Here is a 24,958-nt window from a genome sequence, read left to right on the forward strand (position 1 = left end):
AAATAAGCAGAAAAAAGTGCTAAGAAGGACCAGAGATGGAATCAATAAAGAAGAATTAATGTAAACAACAGCTGTTTCTTTGAAAAGATTATTAATAAAATATTTAAATTGTGCCTATTCTATGGGAGTCATGGGGGGACAGGGCTATGTGGATTTTTTTAAAAGAAAAAAATAAAACATTTAAGAAAAGAGGGGTTTCTCTTCTCCCTGGTGCTGAGATTGTGTGCAATGCTTCACGTGCCAGAGCCTGGACAAAGGTCGGAGGGGCACCTGACTGGTGTGTAGAGTCTGCCACCAGGGACAGCAGTAAGGCACTGGGCGGCGTGTTCAGAATTGCTCATTGAGGACTTACATAAAAAACAATACATTGACAGCAACAAGAACCAGCTTTCTTGTTATAGGAGAAGACAGTTTCAACTATGAAAAGGTGGATCAGGAAGAACACCGTTATATTACACTAGCACTGGATGTGTTAGTGTGAACTGACAGCTTAAATGTGATAGATGATAGATAGAAAATAGATAGAGAGGTTATGTACTTGTATGTATGTGTGACTGTATTTATATGTACATATTTTTTCTAGCTCTGTACATGGAAAAGACTCAGAAGCAACAATAATTCACTACCAACGAGCACACCTAGCACCCAAGTCTTGGTTTCTAAATATTAATTTCAGCTTTAAGAAGCCAGACTGCTTGGAGATGCACCTGCTTCTGTGGCTGGGGCAGGGAAGATACAAGATGAAACTGAACCCTCTTGTGCCAAAAAAGGAAAGAAATGCTCAAAAAATGATGTAGACAGAATCCAGCTCCCATTAGATAAATCTGGAACAAAGTGTGCATCCAAATAGAAAATGATTAGTTGATGTACCATTGTATAAAAAAGGAACCCATGAGAACAAGCTGATACAAATAAGTGAATGAAAGAATAAAAAGAGGAGTAGGATGCCCACGAATAATAGTCACTTGAGTTGAGTACAAAAGGCTTCCAGTGGAGAGACCCGGTAGACCCTCTTAAACAAGTGATGAAGTTTAACATCTGCAGTCATAGGGAAGGCTGGCGTCGGGTACATTTTGACATTATGCACTGAGAACACAGCCCCAGTTCCGTGAGATTCCGACCCTCGTTGCATAACTCACGTCTAATCACCAGGAAATATCAGTAAATCCATGTGCAGGAAGCATCTGCTAGGTGACTGTAGTGTTCACAAGTGTCAAAGTCATGAAAGGCTAAACAAGCTTGAGGAACTATTCCTTACTGAAGGGGACTAGAGAGGCAAGCAGCTAAGTCAAACAAGCCATTCTGCATCCTGAAACTGTAAAGGACATGTTGCAATGTGGGAAATTTGGAAAGAGGGCTCCAGATGATGTGGAGATGCTGGGTCGGTGTCAGTTTCCTGCTTTGGTTATGTGGGAGGGGATCCCTGCTGCTAGTAAAAATATTCTAAAGGACCAAAGGGTGTGAAGCATGCTATTTGTAACTTGCTCTTAAATCGTTCTATAGAAAATTTAGTATTTTTCGGGCAGCGCCTGTGGCTCAGTTGGTAAGGCGCCGGCCCCATATACGGAGGGTGGCGGGTTGAAACCCAGCCCCGGCCAAACTGCAACAAAAAAATAGCCGGGCGTTGTGGCGGGTGCCTGTAGTCCCAGCTGCTGGGAAGGCTGAGGCAAGAGAATTGCTTAAGCCCATGAGTTGGAGGTTGCTGTGAGCTATGTGAGGCCACAGCACTCTACCGAGGGCCATAAAGTGAGACTCTGTCTCTACAAATAAATAAATAAATAAATAAATAGAAAATTTAGTATTTTTAAATCTGTCTATTCATTCATCTATTCATCCATCTATCTGGAGAGAGAGAGAATGATGAATTTAAGGTAACTGTGGTAAAATGCTGATGATCAGGAGTCTGCATGCAGGAGGAGGGAGCTCGTTGTGCTCTTCTGGCAAAGTTTCTACAAGGATGAAATGGAAAAATCATAGACTGTTTGATGTTTGAAAATGTGTCAAATGGTCTATGAGACCAGTGTATGGTGCCCCATGATCACATTAATGTACACAGCTATGATTTAATTAAAAAAAAAAGAAAAGAACTGGAAAAATCAATGGGGACAACAATGACGACAAGGTTGGGGCTGAGCCCCAGAAACGTAGGACCAGGGCACAGCAGGGAGGGCAGGGAGGCAGTCAGGGAGCTGGAGTGCCTTGGGTGACCAAGGAAGGGCATGGGCTGGTGTCTTGCAGGCTATCATGGGGGGCAGAATGTCCCGCTTCCCTTGCTTTACAAGTATTTCATTTAAATCTCAGAAACCTATGAGACAGACACTAGGCTCATCTCCTCCTTGTATTATAAATAAGGACATGAGCAGAGGGTCATTCATTACTTTGAAAATGGAACTAGAGATTTTTTCAAACCTTCCACATTATGGCACTATAGATTATATCCTGTTTTTATTTATTTACTTATTTATTATTATTTTTTGAGACACAGCCTCAAGCTGTCCCCCTGGGTAGAGTGCCGTGGTGTCACAGCTCACAGCAACCTCCAACTCCTGGGCTTACGCGATTCTCTTGTCTCAGCCTCCCAAGTAGCTGGGACTACAAGCGCCCAACACAACGCCCGGCTATGTTTTGGTGTAGTTGTCATTGTTGTTTGGCAGTCCCAGGCTGGATTTGAACCCACCAACTCTGGTGTATGTGGCTGGAGCCTTAGCCGCTTGAGTATAGGTGCTGAGCCAATATATATTATTTTCAAATACAGTTTTATTCAAATAAAACCAAGCCAATAGACAAATATTTCTTAATTCAGTTAAGCCTCGTCCTCCTTTGTGCATGGCAAAGAGAGCTGACATCCCCCTCAACTATATTTGTCCACATTTTCTACATGGAGTTGTAAGACCAAAGCAATGTGACATCCTCCTCACCAGACAAAAGTTTTCTGGACCATCATGGTACCAGCTTCTTTGTACAAAGATGACCTCTGAATGCAGTCAGTCCCTACCTGGAAGAGGAGGGTGGCTTGGTATGAGTACAACTCTGGTGTCAAAAAGGAGAGAGGTCAGCCCAGTGGTGTCATAAAGAGGGACACTATTGGCCTAGAGTGCTTTCTGATTGATGGATTCCTTCCTCCCCTTGGCTGCCCTAGCGCTGTGAGCTCCATGGTGGCGCCTCCCATCCACCTGGGCCCAGCTGGCCTCCCTGAGCTAAGTGCTTGCCAGGGACAGACATTCCTCACACATCGATGACCCAGGGCTCAAGAGCTTGCTGTAAACAGAGCCTCATTGCTGGATTGAATTCATTTGTGTGAGCAATAAGGAAATGGGGGGAGCAAATTAGTGGGTACCTCTGCCGTAGGCTTCAGTCAAGCCACCAAAAACATTTTGAAATGATTTATTGACGTAAGAAAATGATCACAACGTACCTTTAATTAAAAATGACACAACAGGGAGTACAATTGAAGTCTATCTAGTTATAATCATAAATATGAACAGGAAGAAACATCGAGACATGCTCACCAGTTGTCTCTGGATTGTGGCATTGTGGATGATTTTGTTCTTTGGTCTTTTCTTGGTGGTTTTGCGGTTTTTTTAGAAATAATTTTTGTTATCAAGGAAATTGTTCTTAAGCAAATATATGTCTCGGGAAAGAAAAGGGAACAAAGACATAAATAGGGGTTCTTGGTTAGAGATGAGGTTTTTAAAGACGTTTTGGATAAATAAACTACTTGGAGTTAAGGACCCTCTCCATCTCCCACATTAAGATGGAGAGTCCCCCCCGCCCCTGACCCTGCAAGGTCAGGTGTCTTTCTGGTGGCCACTTTTCTCCCTTGGAGCTCCAAACACTGCCATCTCACAGAGCAGATTATTCTTTGCTAATAGATCCAAGGTGGCAGTCAGAACTCTCTGATCCATAAAACCAGAGATGTGGATGAAGCCAAAAGAAAGAAGCTCAACCCCATTTCCTTTTGCCTGTTTTTAATTTCTACAATAAAGCCAACAGAATTGACCTACCCTGACTAGCAGGGGAGAGATACTGAAAAAATTCAGAAGGAAAGAAGTGATAAATGGAAATTATGAGTTCCTTCCCTTTATGGCAATTTCAAGAAGTACAACATGTTATTCCTATGGACTGAGTTTAGCCCACTGCTTGAATTATTTGATTTTAGTGAATATAAAAATTTCTCTCGAAGGGTATTCTCAATTCCACTGTCAAAGATAGTTCCTCATCCCTATTCTCAAGTTGTTCCATTGTGAGTCCTGTGGTCCCCAGGGTTCCCAAGAGCCTAAACCCTGCTGGGGGGGGTGGGGGCAGTGAGGGAGGAGCTGCTGGCTACTGGCTGGCTCCCATGCTCAGGGCAGAGTCACGGAGGAGCTCATTATTTCCAAGTGCATGGATGGTGAGGGTCGGGTGGGAATGGGAGCTGCAGTGGCTTTGTTGACAAAAGTTAATGCTCACAAATTTGAAATCCTGCTTAGGCCCAAGTCTTTTGCTGGCACCCTTTGTCCCATTCGTCTTTTTGCCACTAGGGAGAAGTTAATGGAAAAGACCGGGCCCTGGAAGCGATTTCGTCTAAGCCACCTTTAAGCTCCCTCTCAACCCTGAGTGGCTGTGATTCCATGCAGTGCCTGGTGTGAGAATCCAGCTGGGAGGGCCAAGCTGCTTCCTCTCCAGGTCTGCCTGGCAGGTCATTCCTGCTGGGTCCCAGATCAGCCACCTGTGGTCTGAGTCAGAACCCAGCAGAGAGCTCATGCTCCGCTGTGGAAGGAGACATGGAGCTGGCCCTCTCCAGCCTGTCTGTGGAGAGGAAGGGGAGCCATTTAGCCAAGTGCACAGCCACGTGCCTGTGGAACAGCTGGCACAGGTACTTCCGGAACCTTTCCCCAACGAAGGCGTAGATCACCGGGTTAACGCAGCAGTGTGTGTAGGCGATCACCTCTGTCACCTGGACGGCCATGTCCAGGTGTTTGCTCTGCTGACACTGATGGGTGAACAGGGAGTCTTGGAAGACAGAAACAAGTATAGTCAGATTGTAAGGGGTCCAAAAGAGGAAGAAGATGAGCATGATGACGAAAATCAGACGGACGGCTTTGGACTTCTTCTCATTTGGTCGTCTGAGCAGAATCTTTATGATGCCTGTGTAGCAGAAGATCATGACTAACAGAGGCAAAACCAGCCCCAAGAGGTTCAGTTTTAGAGCCTGAAATATTTTCCAATTTCTTAGGCTTTCGGGAGGGAAATGAATGCTGCAGGTGTGATGCTTGATCTCCCGCTGGGTCTTGGAAAAGTACCAGCCGGGGATAGAAGCCAAGATGGCCAGGACCCAGGTGAAGATGCTGGTGATGATACCAAAGGTGACAGTCCGAGCCTGCAAGGCTGACACAGCGTGGACGATGGCCAGGTACCTGTCAATGGTCAGCAGGATGATGAAAAAGATCTCACTGTACAAACCCACGTAATAAATCCCAGAGAGAAGCTTACACATGCCATCACCAAAAACCCAGTCATCCTTCAACTTGTAGTTGATCCAGAAAGGCAGCGTGAAGAGGAAGAGCAGGTCAGAGATGGCCAGGTTGAGGAGGTAGATGCTGGTCATGCTTCTGAGCCTTTTGTATTGCATGAGGACCAAGACCACAAGGACATTGCCGACCAGGCCAATGATAAATACTAGGGAATACAGAGGGGGCAGCAACTGGGCCCCAAAGGCCCTCTCTGTCTCCTTCTGGCATGGGGTTGTGTCCCCATAGTCATATTCTGTGGCCGTGCTGTAGTCTTCTGTGGTAGGTGAAATCTCCATTTTGGCTTCTCCTATTAAAGGCAGTGGGCTTTGGACAACAAAGACAAGGCAGAGGTTACATTTCTTCAACTTGACAAATGTTTATTGAGTGCCTACAGTGTGCCATGCCTTGGAGATGAAATGAAGAGCTAGGAACCCCCAGGTCTCCTCTGCTTTCTAGGAACCTAGAGTCTAATGGGGGTGGTGGAAATAAACAAATGAGTACATAAATCATTAATTCAATTACTTCAGCAATGAGCATTGTAAAGGAAAAGTTCAGTAGATGGAAAGCCAGACTAAGGAGACCCTACCACACTGCTCATAACCAACACTTCCTAAGCACCTCCCATGGGCTGGGCATCCCACTAAGGTTAGACAGCCCTTGAGGAGGCATCGTTATAGTTCCCATGATAGAGGTGATGACACAGAGATTCAGAGTGGTTAGGAAACATGCTCGAGGACACACATCTGATGAGAATGAATTCTGGAGCTCAAATGCAAGTATGTGTCATTCTCACACTCAGTCCAGAAACCACTCAGGCTTCCTGCCTCTATCACCCTGTGATGGCCTCACATCGTGGAGTCCACACAAAGACTCTGGAAGGAAAATAATCCTGGCTGAGCGTCAAAAACTTATGAACAGACTTTCATGACTTTGAGTCTAAAAAGATTGTCAGCCAGGGGCGACAGTGCCCAGCAGGCATTTGAAAACATGTAGGCATGTTTTTGTCATTGCTGTCACAAAGACTGGGGAAGGCTGCTGTCAGTTGGCAGGCAGGGCCAAGGATGTCCTATAGTGCAAAATTATTCTATCCCAGACATCAATAGTGCTGCCATAGTGAGATCCTGTAGCCTGACCCCATCATTTCATGGATGAGGACACTGAGGGCATGGGGCTGGGCTCAGCCTGCCCCTCCCATGGTACCTGTAGGTGTACAGGTGACTCTTTGGACCTCCTGTGAGAGTTGTGAGGAGGATCCAGAGGAAAGCACAGGCTGGGGTTGGGAGTGTCCTGGTGAGAAAAAGATAAAACTGGGGGTCAGGGGAGGAAAGGTTTGGAATAGCCTTGGGCAATGAGGTGCAGTCACGTGGTGACCAGATGGAAGCTGGAACTCTGCTAAAATAAGCTTTTAGGTATTTTTACACAAGTTGTCTTAATACAAACAGAAACAAAGCAAAAGAGGTCGCTCAGAAGCTTGATTTCTAGGCCCTCCTTTTTGATACACCTTTCAACGTGCTTACTGAAGACAGCTCCCCAAAAGGCATAAGCTTTGGTGTAACCCAGCAGCTGGGACCTTGAGTGACTTAATCTACCTCTCTGAGCCTCATGCCTCATTTGTAACATGGGAAAGTAACTCTTACCTTGCAAGGCTACTGTGAGGTAATGTAGGAGAAAAGTGCCCCCTGCCCCAGCAGTTCCCAGGCCCTCAGGAAGTATCAGGAGACCTCCTTACTTACAGCAGCCCTTCTTCGAGGCCTGTCCCCTCTGTGTACTATGATGTCCCAGGGTGTCCCTGGATGGCCAATATACCCCACCCCACAAATCCACTCCCCCACCAGATCTCTGTCTAGTTAATCTAGAAAGTGACTTTTCTTGATGATGATGGGCAATGACAATCCCTTTTGTGTGAACCACACTTCGAAATTTTCAGTATGTTGCCACCAATCTGAATTGATTTGGCCCAAATACCAACCAGTAAAGTAGATAGCACCTACTTCATAATTCCTGTCTTGAACGTGGATCTCTAGAGGTCTTCCTTCTATTCTCCTTAGCGAATATTTCCTGCTTATAAGTGTGCATTTCTGCAGTGGCCACTCGTAATTAGGGCACACTTGGGGGAGGCTGGACACCCAGACGGAATGGGAGCTATTCTGGTAGGGCAGGAAGTGAGGGGCTTTCATTTCCCCTCAAACTCTTCCCTATTATGGCTCGCTCCTCCATCTCCAGACATGTCTCTACCCCATCAGCTCTCTTTCTGCAGAAACCCAGGCTAGCAGGCACTAAATGAAGCTGTGTTGGCAATTTTTGATCCCTGCAGCCACTATTAGTGGTGACGATGACAGACAGCTCTGTTGGCAGTCAGGATGTTTGGGTGGGCTGGCTGGTTTACAGTGGAAGCAGCAAATAGCTTTGAAAACACTAAGAGGGACTAGTGCCAGGATGCTTCTTTGTGCCTAGTTTCTGGGGAATTTTGGCAAAGATGAAGGAAGGCAACCTGAATCAGCATTGGTAGGTGCCATTTCAAACAGTCTCCTCCAAACCGCCCCTGCCTTCAGCTCCATTTGCAACTTCCGCAACTTGTCAGGAACCAGGCTACACGTATGCCAGTTCCAGGGTATGCTGCTTCTAAGGGGAGATAACCTGGGTCCAGGCCTTGGAGGAGAAACCAAAGGACCATGTTGCCATCACCGTAACCCGGAGCCCAAAAACTTCCAGAGCTCGTGTCCTCCAGCCTGGATATTGACAAAGTCTCTGAGCAGAGAAAGGGCAGTCTGTGATGGTGAAAGACACCCCCCTTGATGCGCTGGTACCTTCTTCCGGTTCCTAAGGCTAATTGCATGTTTCTTCCCAACTTGAGATTCAGTACCAGGCTGTCCCCAGGTTACAAACATCTGATTGGCCTACAACTAGCACTTATACATGGAGGTTATTACAGGTAATAGGTAAAGGTACCTGTTCCAACTTACCTACAACTTAAGAACAAACCTACAGAACCTATCTCATTTATAACCTGGGGACTGCCTCTACGTTGGTAGCTTGAAATGAACTATTGTGTGGTATTTACACCCCTGACAATCAGCAAACATTATAATTGGGGATCTTTTTCAGGAGAATTAGATGGTTTTTTTTACCAGCACACTAGTGCCCAGGTCCTCAGAGCTGTCCTGCTGCTCACTGAAGGAACTAAAAGCTCAGTGAGCCTGATGGCAGAATATGTATGAACACTGGGGGAGTGTACAACACTTTTCTGAAATCTGGGAACCTCCAGGAACTCCTATGGAGGAATAGTTGAAGTAGATTCCTGCAAGGAGTCATCATGTTCCTCTATCTTTAGAACAAAATTCTAACTTGCGTCTTTGTTGGTAAAACTGAATGGATGCCTCACGAGAGGTCATCTAGCCAGCTGTTGGAATCTTACTTCCTTTAATGACAGCAGTCCTGATTTTGAAGATCCTTGATTCCAGTCTTCCAAAGAAATTGGTTCAATATCAAATTATCCTTCATGGCATAAAATTTTTTTTTTCTCATTTGTATTTCCTTTGTGCTACAATTACTCCAAACACCATGTTCTGTTTTCCTTTACACCAGAACATTTGGCAAATACTTTCTTCTCACATAGGTCTCTGCAGAAAGCACTTTCTTATTTAGTCACCAATAACCAATCATTCAAGAAAGCTTCCTTTCTAGCAAAACACTGTTTTACATTTGAGCACTCAGCCATCTTAGCCATTTGCCTACTCCTCAAAGAATTCCCCACCTTTGAGGAGACCTTAGTTGTATGCATATTTTTAAACAAGGATGTCCTTAACAATAATTGACAAGACAGACAAGACAAATGCTACTTACTCTAGCTCCAAGGGCTTTTGTCCACGAAGTCTTTGTCCCTGGGGCTCTCAAGAGATTTTATGAATTCAAGGTTCAAGGTCCTGACCAAGTAGGAAGTCCCCGGCTTCCTGTAGGTGATGGAGAATTGACTCCGGTTTCACAGTATTTCAGAATGACAAGAAGAGGGCAGAGTTCCTCTTTTTGTGTGGTTGGATACTCGAATGGCCACTATGTTCACCAGTGGCTAGTTCCTGGAGCCCAAGTTCACTGGTAGGATTTTCTCTGCTCGCTCAGCTGCAGTTGAGTCTTCTCCCGGGAGCTGGCTCTGCCTTAAAGGCATTGAGTAGGGTGGGGTTGGGTGGAGTTGACTTGGGGCAAAGAGGTGTTGCCAGAAATTGTGGAGCAATTGAAGGATGGGGGGTATGTGGGGATTGTGGGCAGGGCATAGAGATCTTGCGGTCAGCAGTCAGCCTTTGTTTTTTTTTTCTTCAAGATTGCAAATGGAAGGATTTAAACCGGAACATTGAGTCCTGTTCCTCAAAGCCATCCAGCTGCTGTAAGTACCAAGAGGCAGCAGCTTCTCTTTGGCGCCCCCTGCCTCCTCCACCTCTGCTGCTCACTGTTCCTCTGCTCTCTGTCCCCCAGTTCCCAGGCCACCACATCCAGAGCATTTGACCCCATGAATCTCTGGCAAGGAAGGAATACAGGTCTGTTGGCTGGGCTTCGGACTTCCCTTTCTGACCCCCCTCTCCTGTGCTGTGCAATAGTCAAACACAGGGCAAGTTCAAATCCCAGGTTTCTACTTGTGACATGGGCAGCTCACTACACCTTTCTAATTCTCAGTTCCTACTCTGCTAAATGAGAACACTGAACAGTCATGATCACAGGAGGAACATGAGCTCAGGTGGAAAACGTCAGAGTGTCTGGCACCGTGAAAATGTCTGATGAAAGATGCTGTGTGTGACCCTCCCCACAGCTACTAACGCCTACTCTGCCACTGCACTGTGCCTTCGGTAAAACGAGGGCATGCCTGACCTTCCCCACAGCATTGCTGCACAGGGCCATTGGGAAGTCATACCTGTGAAAACGTCCCTTGGCCCTTTGCAACTCAGTTTTAGCGTCCATAAAATTTAGACAAGGTGGCTTTAGTCTGATCATCACTCAACTCTGCCCCTGAAGAAGTAAATAAGGGTCTGCGTGTGCCCAGCTATTTGTAGTGCTTTGCTAATGAATCAGTTTCCAAAGAGAACAGAGGCATGTGAAACCTGCCTCTCCCTCGATTCTGTCTAAGGTACTTCCAAAACTTAACCAGCCTTATATCTCTGCTCTAGCTTTCTAGGTAGCCATGCCACAGAGGGACATGCCAAAAAAAATATGCATGTTCATTTAACAAGTATTTATTTAGTACCCACCATGTGCCACGCCCTGTGTTGGGTGCTAGGAATAAAGTGGTGCCCCAAAGAGGCAGGTATCATTCTTTAAGAGCTCAAAGCTTAGCAAGGATCACAGACAATTAAGTAAGTTGTCACAGTAAGGTAACCTTAAAAAAATTTGATAGATATAGAGGGTAGAAGTGAGTTTTGTCATAGATGAATTGTATAGTGGTGAAGTCAGGGCTATTAATGTACCCATTGCTTTAATAGTGAACATTGTACCTGATAGGTAATTTTTGATCCCTCACCTCCCTTTTAACCTCCCCCCTTCCTAGTTTCTAATGTCCACTATTCCACTTTGTGTGACCATATATACCCATTCTTGCACTCCCATTTATTAGTGAGAATATACAGCATTTGATTTTCCATTCCTGAGATAGTTCGCTTACAATAATGGCTTCAACTTCTGTCCAAGTTGGTACATATATCCCATGTTTTCCTTATCCACTCATCAGTTGATTGGTGCTTAGATTGATTCCATACCTTTGCAATTGTGAATTGTGCTGTGACAAATGTTCAGGTACAGGGGTCTTTTTTGATATAATGATGTCCTTTCCTTTGGGTAGATGTTCAGTAGTGGGATTGCTTTATGAAATGGTAGGTCTACTTTTAGCTCTTTGAGGAATCTTTGTACTGTTTTTCATAGACACTGTATTAATTTACATTCCCACCAGTGATTACATGTTTCCTTTTCACCCCATCTGCATCAATATCTGTTGGTTTTTGAGTTTTTAATAATGGCCATTCTGACAAGGGTAAGGAGGTATGTCATTGTGATTTTAGCTTACATTTCTCTGATGACTAGTGATGTTAGGCATTTTCTCATATGTTTCCTGGCCATTTATATATCATCCTTTGAAAAAAAAAATTCCTGTCTTTTGCCCACTTTTTAATGGGGTCATTTTTCTTTTTCTTGCTGACTTGTTTGAGTTCCTTATAGATTCTGGATATTAGTCCTCTGTCAGAGGTATAATTTGTGAATATTTTCACCCATTCTGTGAGTCATCTATTTAGTCTGTATTTCCTTTGCTAAATGTAAGATCTGAAGTCATAAAAATGCTAGAAGAAAATGTAGGAAAAACTCTTCTGGACATTGGCCTAGGCAAAGAATTTATGACTAAGACCCCCAAGGCAAATACTGCAATAACATAAATTGGACTTAATTAAACTAAGGGAACAATTTTTTAATGGCCTGAAAAGCTCCCTGGTCTAAAGAAGTATGACATGGGGTGGGAGGTAATGAGGGGCCCTGGTAGAGCAGTGGTTCTCAAAGTGCAGTCCCTGGACCAGCACCATCAGTATTCCCTGGAACATAATAGCAATGCAAATTCTAAAGCCCTATTCCAGACCTACTGACTCAGAAATTCTGTGAATGAAGCCCAGCAATCTGTGGTTAATAAGACCTCCCTGTGATTCTGATGCACACATAAGTTTAAGAGCCATGGATCTAGATTTTCTTTTCCCTTCTCTTCCCTTCACTTCTCTTCTCTTCTCTCTTCTCCTCTCCTTTTCTTTTCTTTGCTTTCTTTTTTCTTTCTTTCTTTCTTTTTTTAGACAGAGTCTCACTATGTTGCCCTCAGTAGAGTGCTATGGCGTCACAGCTCACAGCAACCTCCAACTCTTGGGCTTAAGCGATTCCCTTGCCTCAGCCTTCCAAGTAGCTGGGACTACAGGTGCCCACCATAACACCCAGCTATTTTTTGTTGTTGTTTTTGTCATTGTTGTTTAGCAGGTCCCAGCTGGGTTCGAACCCTCCAGCCCCAGTGTATGTGGCCAGTACCCTAACCACTAAGCTATGGGTGCCAAGCCTATAAAGCTTTTCCCAGAGCCTCTGGCCCAAAGTTGCATGTGATCTTTTCCAGGGGAACTGAGCTGGACCAGAAGTGAACTGGGAAGAGTTCTTCCTTGCTTTACCTTGAGACTGCTTGATTGCCTGTTCCATCTCCTCTTTCTGAATTCACACCCAGTTCTCCAATAGCCTTGGAAGAATGGGTGGCAAAGCCCTAGTGCACATAGGTGTATGTGCACACACACATACACACACACCAATTTACCACAGCATGTGTGTATAATGGAAGGAAGTACAGAGAGACAAGAGAGAAATGAGGGAAGAGGGATTTCCCCACCCCATCCATTTCCCTTTGAGGTCCCTCCTTTCACTAAAACTTCTCCATAGGTTGCCATTCTGTCCTTGACGCCTATCAATCCTCCTCTTCCTCGGAGGGAAAGGAAAGATGTGGGGAGCTTCAGTCACCCCAGAGAGGCTGCAGAAGGATCCCAACACCAGGCTGGACTCGGTTCTGGGGCAGCCTTCTACCCAGCCTCAGCACCAGTGCTGGGGAAACAGATGTGGGAAGACGTGCCGAAAGGCGATCTGGACCTCTGTTTCTTTACCATCTGCAGAGCCCCTTGGCTCTGGCTTTCATCAGAGTCAACCTTCTGCTCATCTCAGCCTCTGGGTCTTGTCTGCTGGCCATGCACTCTCTTCAAATCAGTGAGCTGAGAGACTGTGGAGCCAGAGGCCATTGTGGAAGAATTCCGAGAATTCCAGGTTATCACATCTATATGGGTGAGCAAGGTTTGAGGCTGGGAAGAGGTGGAAGAAGGAATGCTAAACCAGTGTTGCTTCTGCTGGGCTGCGTGTTGGAGTCACCTGGGGAGCTTGAAGAACTGCTGACTCTCAGGCCCTCCCCCAGCCATTCTGATTTACTTGGTTAGGTGTAGCCTGGGCAGTGGAATTTTAATATGCAAAAGTTTTTAAGTACTAGAACAACTAACCCAGAGCAGTGTTTCTCAGACTTCAACATGCATCATAATCTACAGAGGGCTTATTAAAACATAGATGTTTGGCCCCAATTCCAGAGACTTGGATCAGTAGGCCTGTGGTGGGATCTGAGAATTTGAATTTCTAATAACTTTTGAGAACAATTAATCTATAGGAATTCCCTGAGATATAACTTTAATTTGTTTCCATTGGGGGGGAGGGGACAGAGTCTCACTCTGTTGCCCCAAGCTAGAGTGTCATGTCATCAGCCTAGCTCACAACTCTAGAATCCTTGGGTTCAAGCAATCTCCTGCCTCAGCCTCCCAAGTAGATGGGACTATAGCACTCACCACAGCCTCAAGCTAATTTTTCTATTTTTGGTAGAGATGGGGTCCTGCTCTTTCTTGGGCTGATCTAAAACTCCTCAGCTCAAGAGATCCTCCTGCCTCAGCCTCCCAGAGTGCTAGGATTATAGGTGTGAGCCACTGTGCCTAGCCAAGTTTCCTTTTATAAGCATAGAAAATATAAGGTGAAGAGTTAAGTTCACCTACCCCTGGCCTTTGTGATCCCTGTTTCCCTCCCCAGAAAGAACAACAGGTATTAGATTCTGTGCCTTTAAACATAGATCACACCCATCCCTACACACACACTTTATTTTTTTACACACGTGGGCACATAACATTTACATCATCTTCCATGTTTGTCACTGAACAACACACCTAGGAGGTTCTGCTCTACCCATATTCAGGAACAAGCTTTCAGTCTTGTTTGTTGGCCATAGGTGTCTGATGTGGGAGGAACAGAGAAGTGTCAGTAGTGTGCACCTGAAGTTCTAACTTGAGTTTGTCTAAGACTCTGAGTCCTTAATTTGATACCCCCTCCTCTGTCAACCCCCTAACCTGGCCTTGTGGCCCTTCCTCTTTCATTTCCTGCACTTACCTTCCGTGTTCTGCACATATTGTGACCATGATACGGTCATGACCCAGCCCTGTTTCTGCTCCTCCTTTTCTGACTCAGCCTTAACCCAGAAACCTTGCGTTCTGATTTAACCAAGATAGGACAGGGCCCAGGCCCTTGGACTGCCTGGATCTGGTTGTCATTGAGGAGACCCTTTGAGGTTCAGCTGCCACAGGAGTAGGTTAATTTGTAAGAGAGGATGCTGGTGCCTTGGCCATGGGGCTCTCTCCATTGCCTAATCCTGGAATATCCTCTTTAGCTACATGATAAAAGAGGTTACTTCTGATCCCAGGCCATTTCCTGGACACTGAGGGAAGCTTGGTGAGTTTCTCACAAATGGACAGGAGAGGCTTTGCAAGACCCAAGAGAATCTAAGGCATTATCCTACCCCACCCCTCATAAATTGCTGCACCCACCACCCTCCTACCTTGTTCCTCTTCCTGTGTCTAATTTCTCTCCCCAGCCTCTTTCCCCCCCACCCTGCTCACTCTACACTTCTTCTCTCCAGGGGGTCATTTTTCCTGGGCATCTCTTCCTCTGGTTGCCTGCTTGGCCTCTGGCCTCTCCCAGGCTCTCCCAGGGGGAAGGGGCCAATAGTCAATGTCCCCCTCCCCATCCCTCTATCCTGCTCATCTGTCCCATTGAGCTGGGTCATGTCTCACAGTGAAAGAGGCTGTTTGGTACATCCCTGTCAGATCCCTCTCATCCTCTGTGGATCACTCGAGAGCCCACCTCCTCCATGAAGCCTCCCCATCTCTCACGACAGGAAGTCACCAATAAGAGGCAGATGCTGTAGGCTGGAGCTTTAAGCTCTATCAGGGGGTAGAAGAGACACCTTCCGCTGAGACCTCATTGTATAGGTTGAGCATTTTTGACAACAAATAATAAGGCACCTGACACAAAATAACTTGAAAAAGAAAAGAAAAAGGAAAACATCGTTTTCTCATAAACTTAGGTATTAGCTCTGGTTTGGAATTACTCTTTCATATTCTTTTACAATAATTACTGATGATTTCACTACTCACATATGTCTGTCTTTACAACCTCAAAGGTTTGGGGCTTGCAATCACAAGGACTTATTTCTACAATTCTGTGGGTAAGATGAGTGGTCTAAGGTGCTCTCACTTCCATGTCTGGTGGTCAGGGCTGGTTGTCTACTGGGGTGCCTCAGCTCACCTCTACGTGGCTACTTATCCCCCAGTTGGTGAGACAGGCTTCTCTGCATGGCAGTCTTGGCCGGTGTTATGAGAGTACCAAGTGGAGGCTGCAAAGCCTCGGAAGTCACAGATGTCACTTCTGCAAACAAGTGGCAAGCCCAAACCACATTCAATGAGTCAGGAAATAGAAATTACCTTTTCAGGAGGGGCTACAAAGTCACTTTGTAAAAGGCTGCATGCAGCAGGGTGAGGGGAATTCGAGGCCCTATTTTACAATGCATAGTTTCCTCTTTTTCCCTAGCTGAGTTCCTTGAAATTGTCTCATCTAATGTCCTTGTTGTCCCCATACCACAGCCCCATGTCATAGCTCCTGGGTCTTACTTTCACCAGTGTCTGGTCTTCAGACTCTCCAGTCCCAGCATCCAGCCTCTGACAAGCGCCTCCAACAAGCACTTCCCGCCTTCTCTGCTCACATCCTCCAGCACCTCAATGCCAACAGTCCTTCGACCTGGGTGAGACCTCAAGTCTATTGATATTTCAGTTTTTCATGGACCTGCAGCCTTCTCACATCCTTATTTCCCATCATCTTAAAAATCTATGGGCCACCACTATAGTCCCTCCCTTACATGCACCCTCAACTCCTTTGCTCTTTCAGATCTTGACATGTCCACTTGGCAATGTCCTGTCCTGGTTACATCCAGTCCCCCACCTGTACCTATGAAGCTGAATATGGCTGGAGAAAATCACACAACCATACTGCCTAGGGTCACTCTAAATGGATGATAGCCACATTCAAAGGGTCCTTAATGCCCAGAAGCTGCATTTCCCTTTTGTAAACATTACTTCATACCTTCTGCCTTTTCCTTTAGCCTCCAGCACCACAACTCTGCCATCCTCACTCTTAGCTACTGACCTTTCTATTTTGCTAACAAGACAGAATTCATCAGAAAAGACTTTCTACAGTGCCTTTGCCTCTGCCAGTCCCCCTTTCTTGGGCCCTTCTCCTCTGCCTTCCCTCCTGATCCATGGGTGGATGCTCCATGCTCCTGTGTAATTCCATCCCTTCCACTGTGCCCAGGATCCCAACTCTCTCACCCACTCAAGGACATTGCTCTGGTAATTTTCTCCTGTCTGTTTGTTCTTCCCTGCCCTACTGGATTATTCTTATCAGTGTACACCTTGCCCATACTTCTGCCATCTTAAACAAGAAAGCAAGAAGCAGAAAAACACAGACATTTGCACAGAAATTCCACTTTCCTCTAGGTACTGCCTCCTTTCTTTACTCTTCTTTACAACGGAATTGCTCAGAAGAGTTGTCTTTACTTTGTCCAATTGCTCTTCTCCCCTTCTTTCCAGAGCCCTCTCCTCTCAGGTTCTTGCCTGCACTACTCCACTTAGTCTGCCTTTGTCCGAGTCAGCAGTGACCTTAATGTTGCTAAATTCAGTGATCAATTCTCAGCTACTCAGCACATTTGACATCAAATCACTCTGTCTTCCTTGGTATTCTTTCTTCCTGTGTGCAAGACATCACTCTCCCTTGGTTTTTTCCTGATGTCTGGGCAGCCCCTACTCAGTTCCCACTGCTGGTTTCTGCTCCATGTCCCCCCTTTAAACGTGGCACACTCCAGGGCACAGTCTTTGAATCTCCTTTCTTTCCTGTCTACTCTTTTTTCTTTGGTGGTGTTGTTCTCTCTCATGGCACCAAATGTCACATTCATACTGAAGACATCCAAATACCTTTCCTCCTAGGTCTTCAGTCCCAGGCTCCTCCCTCAAATCCAGGCTCATATCTGATACTCTGCTCAACATCTCCACGTGGGTTTCTCAAAAACATCTTCAAATCAAATTCCTGATATTTCCCAAGGACTCTTTGATGCCACCATCATTCTCAGCTGGAGGTAAATGGCAGCTCCATCCTTTCCAATGCTCTTACCCAAACCTTGGAGTCATACTTGACACAACTCTTTCAAACCCAGTATGTAATCTGTTTGCAAAACCCTAGGCTCCATCTTCAAAATATATAATGACTCCAATCCCCTTTCACTGTATCTGTCTCCACCTTGGCCCAATCTGCCTGAGACATGCATTTCCAGGATCAACGTTCATTTCTAGCACAGCAGCCAAGTATTTTTTTTTTCCAATTATTTCAGCCAGGTTATCTTCTGCCATGTCTTCACATTAGTCCACAAAGTGCTACACCACCTGGCCCTCATTCGCTCTCTGATCTCACCTCTTGTAACTCTCCCCTTTGCTCACTCTGTTCCAGACAAAATGGGTCCAGGCTGTCCTTGAACATGCTAGTTGTATTTCCACCCTAGGGCCTTTGCACTTGCTGTTCTTTGCCTAGATGCCCTTCCACTAGATGCCTGCAGATCCTGTTCCTTCACCTCCTTTATTTCTGTATGTAGAAACCATACCTCCTTCTTTGTTTTACTTATCACCACCAGACATACTATATATTTAAATTAGTTGTTTGTCTACTTTTCTCCTCCAACGTAATGACAGCTCCCAGAGGGCAGGCATGTTCCCTCTTCTGTTCACTGCTATATCTCAAGTTGCGGGTGATCAATAAGCATTTTGTGATTTAAAAAATTTTTATTATTGTTTCAGGTTAATTTAAGGGTACAAAGAATGAAGTTACAATGTTTGCATTTGTTAGGTAGAGTCCTCTTATAATTGTGTCCTGCCACTAAGAGGTGTGCCATTCACCCTAACATTGTGCCCACTAAATGGGTGCACACCCATCCCCCTCCCTCCCTCTCCTCTCCCACCTCCCTCATTCCCCTGTTTCCCACCTTGAATTGATTTGAGTTTTTCTCTTAAGTGGGCATGTATTAGATCATCTACTGGCTTCATATTAGTTCAATAAGCATTTGTGTGTCTGTGTGTGCACTTGAGTGTTGAGAACTAACCACTCACTTGTACGCAAATACTGAATTTATTTTCATTTTTTTCAAATTAATATAAGGGTACAAATTTTAGTTACATTGTTCTCACTTCCAGGGTAAAGTTCCATTTGTAGAAGAGCCCCTCACCCAGGGGAGCGTGTTATACACCCTCACATTAGGTGAGATGCTGCCTCACGTCTTCCCTCCTTCTGCCAATTGTTCTCCCCCTGACCCCGTCCTGCTTCCTTCTGTCCCTGAACTATGTATTGTTCTTATGAGCATGTAATTGTTTATATATTGATTTCTTATTAGTGTAGAGTACATTGGATATTTCTTTTTCCATTCTTGCAATACTTGCTAAGAAGAATGTATTTCAACTCCATCCAGGTCAATGTAAAAGTTGTAAAGTCTCCATCTTTTTTAATGGCCGAATAGTATTTCATGGTGTACATATACCACAGTTTGTTGATGCATTTGTGGGTTGATGGGCACTTAGGTTGCTTTCATGATTTGGCAATTATTAATTGAGCCATAATAAACATTCTGGTATAAATGTCTTTATGGTAAAATGTTTTTGTTCTTTTGGGTAGATGCCCAGTAATGGGATTGCAGTATCAAATGGAAGGTCTACTTTTAGATCTTTGAGGATTCTCCATACTTCTCTCCAAAAGGGCTGTATTAGTTTGCAATCCCACCAGCAGTGTAGAAGTGTTCCCGTCTCTCCACATCCACGCCAGCATCTGGTGTTTTGGGACTTTGTGATGTGGGCTAATCTTGCTGGGGTTAGGTGATATCTTAGAGTAGATTTTTTAAAAAATTAATTTAAATTAAATTTTTATTTTTATTCTTTTGTTTTGAATAGAGTCTCACTATGTTGCCCTGGGTAGAGTGCTATGGTGTCACAGCTCACAGCAACCTCAAGGTCTTAGGCTTAAGAGATTCTCTTGCCTCAGCCTCCAAGTAGCTGGGACTACAGGCACCTGCCACAACCCCCGGCTATTTTTTGGTTGTAGTTGTCATTGTTGTTTGGCAGACCCAGGCTGGATTCGAACCCGCCAGCTCCAGTGTATGTGGCTGGCGCCCTAGCCATTGACCTGCAGGCGCTGAGCTTTTAGAGTGGTTTTGATTTACATTTCTCTGATGAATAAAGACAATGAGAGTTTTTTCATGTGTTTGTTGGCCATTCATCTGTCATCCTCAGAGAAGTTTCTGTTCAAATCACTTGCCCACTTATGAAAGGGTTGTTTGCCCTTTTCTTATTGTTTAATTTGAGTTCTCTGTGGATTCTAGTTATCAGGCCTTTTTCAGATTCATAACATGCAAAAATCTTGTCCCATTCCAAAGGCTGTCTGTTTGCTTTGTTTGTGGTACCCTTAGCTGTGCAAAAGCTTTTTAGCTTGATCAAATCCCAGTCATTTATTTTTGGTGTTGCTGAAATTGCTAGCGGGGGGGTCTTCTTCATACACGTTTTTTCCCAGGCCAATATCTTAAAGTGTTTTCCCCTCACTCTCTTTTAGAATGTTTTATTGTTTCTTGTCTTAAATTTAAATATTTTATCCAATGAGATTCGATTTGTGTCAATGGTGAGAGGTGCAGGTCCAGTTTCAGTCTTCTACATGTGGATAACCAGTTCTCCCAGCACCATTTGTTAAATAAGAATTCTTTTCCCCAGTGCATGTTTTTGTTAGGCTTATCAAAGATTAAATGACAATATGTAGTTGGGTTCATCTCTAGATTCTCTATGTTATTCCATTGATCTATGTCTCTATTTTTGTGCCAGTACCATGCTGTTTTGATCACTATAGCCTTATAGTATAACCTGAAATCTGGCAACATGACGCCTTCAGACTTGTTTTTATTCTTAAGAACTGTATTTGCTATTTGGGTTTTATTCTGGTTCCATATGAACCAAGGTACTATTTTTTTTTTCAAGTTATTTAAAGTATGACATTGGTGCTTTGATGAGGATTGCATTAAATCTATAGATTTCTTTGGGTAGTATGGACATTCTAACAATGTTGATTCTTCCCAGCCATGAGCATGGTATATTCTTCTTCCATTTGTTGACATCTTCTGCTATTTGCTTTCTCTAAGTTTCATAATTCTCTTTATAGAGATGTTTCACATTTTTTGTTATATTTATTTCTGGGTATTTCATTTTCTTTGGTGCTATTGTAAAAAGAATAGAGTCTTTAATTTTCCATGTATAAGATCATGTTATCTTTGAAGAGGGAGAGTTTGACCTCCTCTGTCCCCATCTGGATTCCTTTAACCACCTTCTCTTGTCTGATTGTGATGGCTAGGACTTCCAACACTATGTTAAATAGCTGTGGAGACAGTGGGCATTCTTGTCTGGTTCCAGATTCGAGTGGAAATGCTTTCAGTTTTACTCCATTCAACATGATATTAGCTCTGGGTTTGCTGTAGATAGCCTCTATTAGCTTTTTTTTTTTTTTTTAATTGTTTGAGATTCACTGAGGGTACAAAGGACTAGATTACATTGATTGCATTTGTTAGATAAAGACCCTCTTATAATTGTGTCCTGCTCCCAAAAGGTGTACCACATACCATGACCTCCCACCCACTCCCTCTAGGAATGTTCCATCTAACATGCATTTTGAATGGAGAAGCTCTTCCTCTCCCATCTTCTGCCACAGGAAGGTGCTTAGCAGGATGCAACGCTAGGGGGCAAGATTTACAAGCCTGTGAGTGAATCAAGAGTACATTGATTCCTCCTAGCCAACCCTACTCCAAACACAGGCAGAGAGCAAGAGCACAACCAGTGAGACTGCAGAGGCTGGTGCTACGGGCTACTAACCAGACCTTAGGGGGTCCAAAAAACTCAGCCCACAGGAGCTGAGCAGTGGCTCATCAGGGGTTTAGCCTGGTGGGAGGCAGGAAGGAAGAGGCTGGCTGCAGATAGAACTAAGTATGTTCCTGTCACTTCTTATATCTAGTGTGAAAATCTCTAAATGATGTAGTTGGTTCACACTGGTATTCATTCCCTTTCCCCTCATTTGTCACACATCTATTCAGTGTTCTCTCTGCCAAGCCTGGGTGGTTAAGAGGCTTCAGAGATGAATTAGGTAAGGACTGGAACTGGTGTTTCTCAATGGGAGCTCTGCAGACTAGCAGCAGCAGCATCACCAGGCAGCTTGTTGAATCTAAAGATTCTTCAGACTCATGAAATCAGAATTCTAGGAGGGGGAGTTGGACCCAGGAATCCAACAGGTACTTTCTATTTATGCTAGAGTTTGAGAATTAGTGCCAAACTCTGCTATCAAAGTGATGGCAACACCTGAGAGCTTGTCAGCAATGCAGACTCTCAGGCCCCACCACAAGCTGACCAAATGGAAATCTGCATTTTTATCAGATTCCCAGGGGCTGTGCTTGCATTACAGCATGAGACATCCTGGTCTTGCAGGTCATGGTCTAGTGGGATCGAAATCTGCATAGGGTTCAAAAGATGCACAGTGAAATGTGGGTGAGGGCAAAAGCACTTTGCAGAGACACTGAGGGGCTAGAGCCATGAGTTGGAGTTTGTTAAAGGACTAAAGGGGCGGGAGAGGTGTGAATCATCCTGCAGAATAGCCTGGTACACTGCAGCATTTTTCAGAGTATAGATGCTTAGTAAATATTTGTCGATGGGTTATGAGACATAGGGTGCAGGCTTACTGGGCTGCCCAGAGAGATGGCTGTTTCTGAGATCCACCCTGAGGCTTAGTGGGGATACCCGGGGTCCAGGAGTCTGATACTTGACTTCAGACCTGGCTGCAATGCTGAGTTGGTGAGACTGTGTGAAAAAGGCTTGCCTGTTCCTGATGGGGGTGGAAATTGGGACCCCTAGAAAGAGGACTGCTTGGCCCTATCTATCAGAATTTGAAATGTATCTTTGGTTCTGGCAATTCCACGTCTAGGAACTTATGAGTATTTACACACGTGGCAGAAGATGATGGTATGTTTGACATGTAGGAGACTCGGTTAGTGCCCTTGGTGTGGAACCTTATGTGTTGATACAAATGCCGCTCTCCAGGCTAGAGGACCAAGGGAATGCCCAAAGGCAAGTTCCACGTGCATGGTGCGCTCTGAGGGAACTGTGGAGGCCCCACCATGACAGCGCCCATATCTCTGGAGGAGGCACAATGAACTGCTAATATTTGTGGTCTCTGGTGAGGGGAACTGGATAGCTGGGAAAGAGAGCCACAAAGACTTATTTTTCACATGATTTTGTGTCATTTGACTTCTGTAGCAGGTAAAATATTGTCTGTCTAGCAGATCTCAGAATGTGGTTCAAGCAACCCCTGGGCATTCCCAAAACCCATTTGGGGGTCCCTACCACCTTCCCTGTTCCAGCTGTGCATCTGTGTGAAGCTGGTTTTCATTCATAGACTTCCCAAGCAACATGTCACACCAGATTACATGAGAAGGAGCTATGGGAATCCAACTTTTATTAAGGTGGACATTAGGGAGGTTTGCAAAAATGGAAAATGATGCCACTTTTGTCACTAGTATGTTTCACTTTGGAAAATAATGATTTTCAAGAAAGTGCTATATATGTATACATGTAACTGTTTTATTATTTTAAGTGAATGATTGAATTTTTTAAAGTTCTCAATTTCTACTCTAATAAATAGTAGTTCACATAAACAAAAGCTCTTTGATGCCTTCAGTTTATAGAGTCTAAAAACTTCTGAGACTGAAAAGCTTGGGAAGCTGCGAGCTAAGGTAGACCAGCTTATTAAGTTAAATGATTTAAAACTCTTGGTTCTGCCTGTTCGTAGCTAATGAGCTAGGATACGTTAACTATTTCTCTTAACCTAACACTTTTCTTATCTTAAGGACATTAATAAAATGGTGCTCACAAAGCATTTAGCACATAGTAAGTCAAAAATAAATAAATAAATGAATGCTGTTACTATGATTCTCTTTTGTTAAACTCAGACTACCCACTTCTGTCTTAATGGTATTAATTTGGCATCTTGAACTTGGTTATGGGGAGAGTATTTACACCAGGGATATTGGTAATTGTAAATGCTGTTATATTAAGCATACAGTGTTGAGGTTTTTGCCCCCAAAGAGGTAGTTGTTTACACGTACCAGCACACCACTGTAGGGTCTCAATAAGCCACGAATGTACAGGGAAGATGTTGACATTTCCTTAATTTTAAATCTTCCAGGGCAAAGGGATTTATAACAACAAATTTTGCACCTAAGTTTATACAAATCTTTGATTTTGGCATAAACTAGCTTTTACTTGAATGTCAGCCCTTCTCCCAACCAGCTGGGCCCAGTTCCCTGGTTGTGGGGGCAGCACTGCTCACGGCCCACTGCAGCCCAGGAGCAGACGCGCCGCTCACCTGCCCACAGCAGCCCCCGCCTCCTTCATGGAGAGGGGCCCTGGCCTCGCCCCCAGCGTGTTGGCTGGGTTCTACTTTAAGACACCCAGACAGAAGTTTAAACCACACGTTGGTGCCTTCAGTTGAGGCATCTTATACCCAATTCATGCTTCTCTTCCTGGACTTTTAGTCTTTTTTTTTTTTTTTTCTTACTTTGTGGTCCTCGGTAGAGTGCTGTGGCATCACAGCTCATAGCAACCTCCAGCTCTTGGGCTTAGGCGATTCTCCTGCCTAGGCCTCCTGAGTAGCTGGGACCACAGTTTGGCCAGGGCCAGGTTTGAACCTGCTACCCTCTGTATATGGGGCTGGCGCCCTACTCCCTGAGCCACAGGCGCCGCCCTGGACTTTTAGTCTTGTTGCTGCTACTTATTCTTTCTTTTCCCTCTGTGGGTTTTTTCTGTGTGTGTGTGGGGGGGGGGGCGGGCAGAATAGGAGTATTTTGTTTTGTTTTCTGTGCTTTATTTTGAAGGTTTACTCTTTCTCAAAAACCCTCTGCCAGTTTTCCTGTCATTGAAATGCAGGTTCAGATCTTCCCGCTGATAATTCTGTGCTTTTTTTACCACTGGCAGGACCAGACCTACCCAAGACCCCTTAAGACAAAGAAGAGAGAGGGTCCATGAAAAGCTTTATCCTTCTGGGCCCTTACCGACCATGGCCCCACACTTAGCCCTGTGTGCCTTTCCTCTTCCGTCCCGCACACCCCCAGTCCCTCCCTATCCCCTCTCTTGCCTCTGCTGTCCATGCAGTGACCCCGAGCTTCCTCCACAGAGCCTGGCATTGAACATTCCCGCTGATGATCTATTAAAAAAAATGGAGACTTTACATTCTTCGTATTAACCTGGATGGAAGTGGAAGACATTATTCTTAGTAAAGCATCACAAGAATGGAGAAGCATGAATCCTATGTACTCAATTTTGATATGAGGACAATTAATGACAATTAAGGTCATGGGGGGGAAGGAAAAGCAGAGAGAGGGAAGGAGGGAGGGGGGTGGGGCCTTGGTGTGTGCCACACCTTCTGGGGGCAAGACATGATTGCAAGAGGGACTT

General features: G+C 44.8%; 1 protein-coding gene and 1 long non-coding RNA gene across 4 annotated transcripts; one reads left to right on the plus strand and one right to left on the minus strand.

Annotated features, from left to right (window-relative positions):
* Positions 1 to 2,778: 2,778 nt before the first annotated feature.
* CCR1 (C-C motif chemokine receptor 1) lies at positions 2,779 to 9,657 on the minus strand. 3 transcript variants are annotated; one of them, XM_053600425.1, is made up of 2 exons: positions 9,336 to 9,657; positions 2,779 to 5,816 (listed from the first exon to the last, which is right to left on the minus strand). In XM_053600425.1, exon 2 carries the CDS (start codon positions 5,786 to 5,788, stop codon positions 4,721 to 4,723), a length of 1,068 nt encoding a protein of 355 aa, XP_053456400.1. In that variant the 5' UTR covers positions 5,789 to 5,816; positions 9,336 to 9,657; the 3' UTR covers positions 2,779 to 4,720. The 3 variants fall into 3 exon arrangements, with proteins under 3 accessions (XP_053456400.1, XP_053456402.1, XP_053456401.1); XM_053600427.1 differs by having other exon boundaries at positions 2,779 to 5,959; XM_053600426.1 differs by having other exon boundaries at positions 2,779 to 6,779.
* Positions 9,500 to 24,870, plus strand: LOC128592488 (uncharacterized). Its single transcript, XR_008381885.1, has 3 exons — positions 9,500 to 9,584; positions 9,808 to 9,870; positions 24,678 to 24,870. It is a non-coding gene; the product is annotated as an uncharacterized LOC128592488 (long non-coding RNA).
* Positions 24,871 to 24,958: the final 88 nt, after the last annotated feature.

Source organism: Nycticebus coucang, chromosome 8, assembly GCF_027406575.1.
Source record: "Nycticebus coucang isolate mNycCou1 chromosome 8, mNycCou1.pri, whole genome shotgun sequence".
NCBI classification, from domain to species: domain Eukaryota; kingdom Metazoa; phylum Chordata; class Mammalia; order Primates; family Lorisidae; genus Nycticebus; species Nycticebus coucang.

Bases quoted from the DNA above. Each gene is read 5' to 3' on its own strand.
- CCR1 (XM_053600425.1), bottom strand. From the start codon at position 5,788: ATGGAGATTTCACCTACCACAGAAGACTACAGCACGGCCACAGAATAT.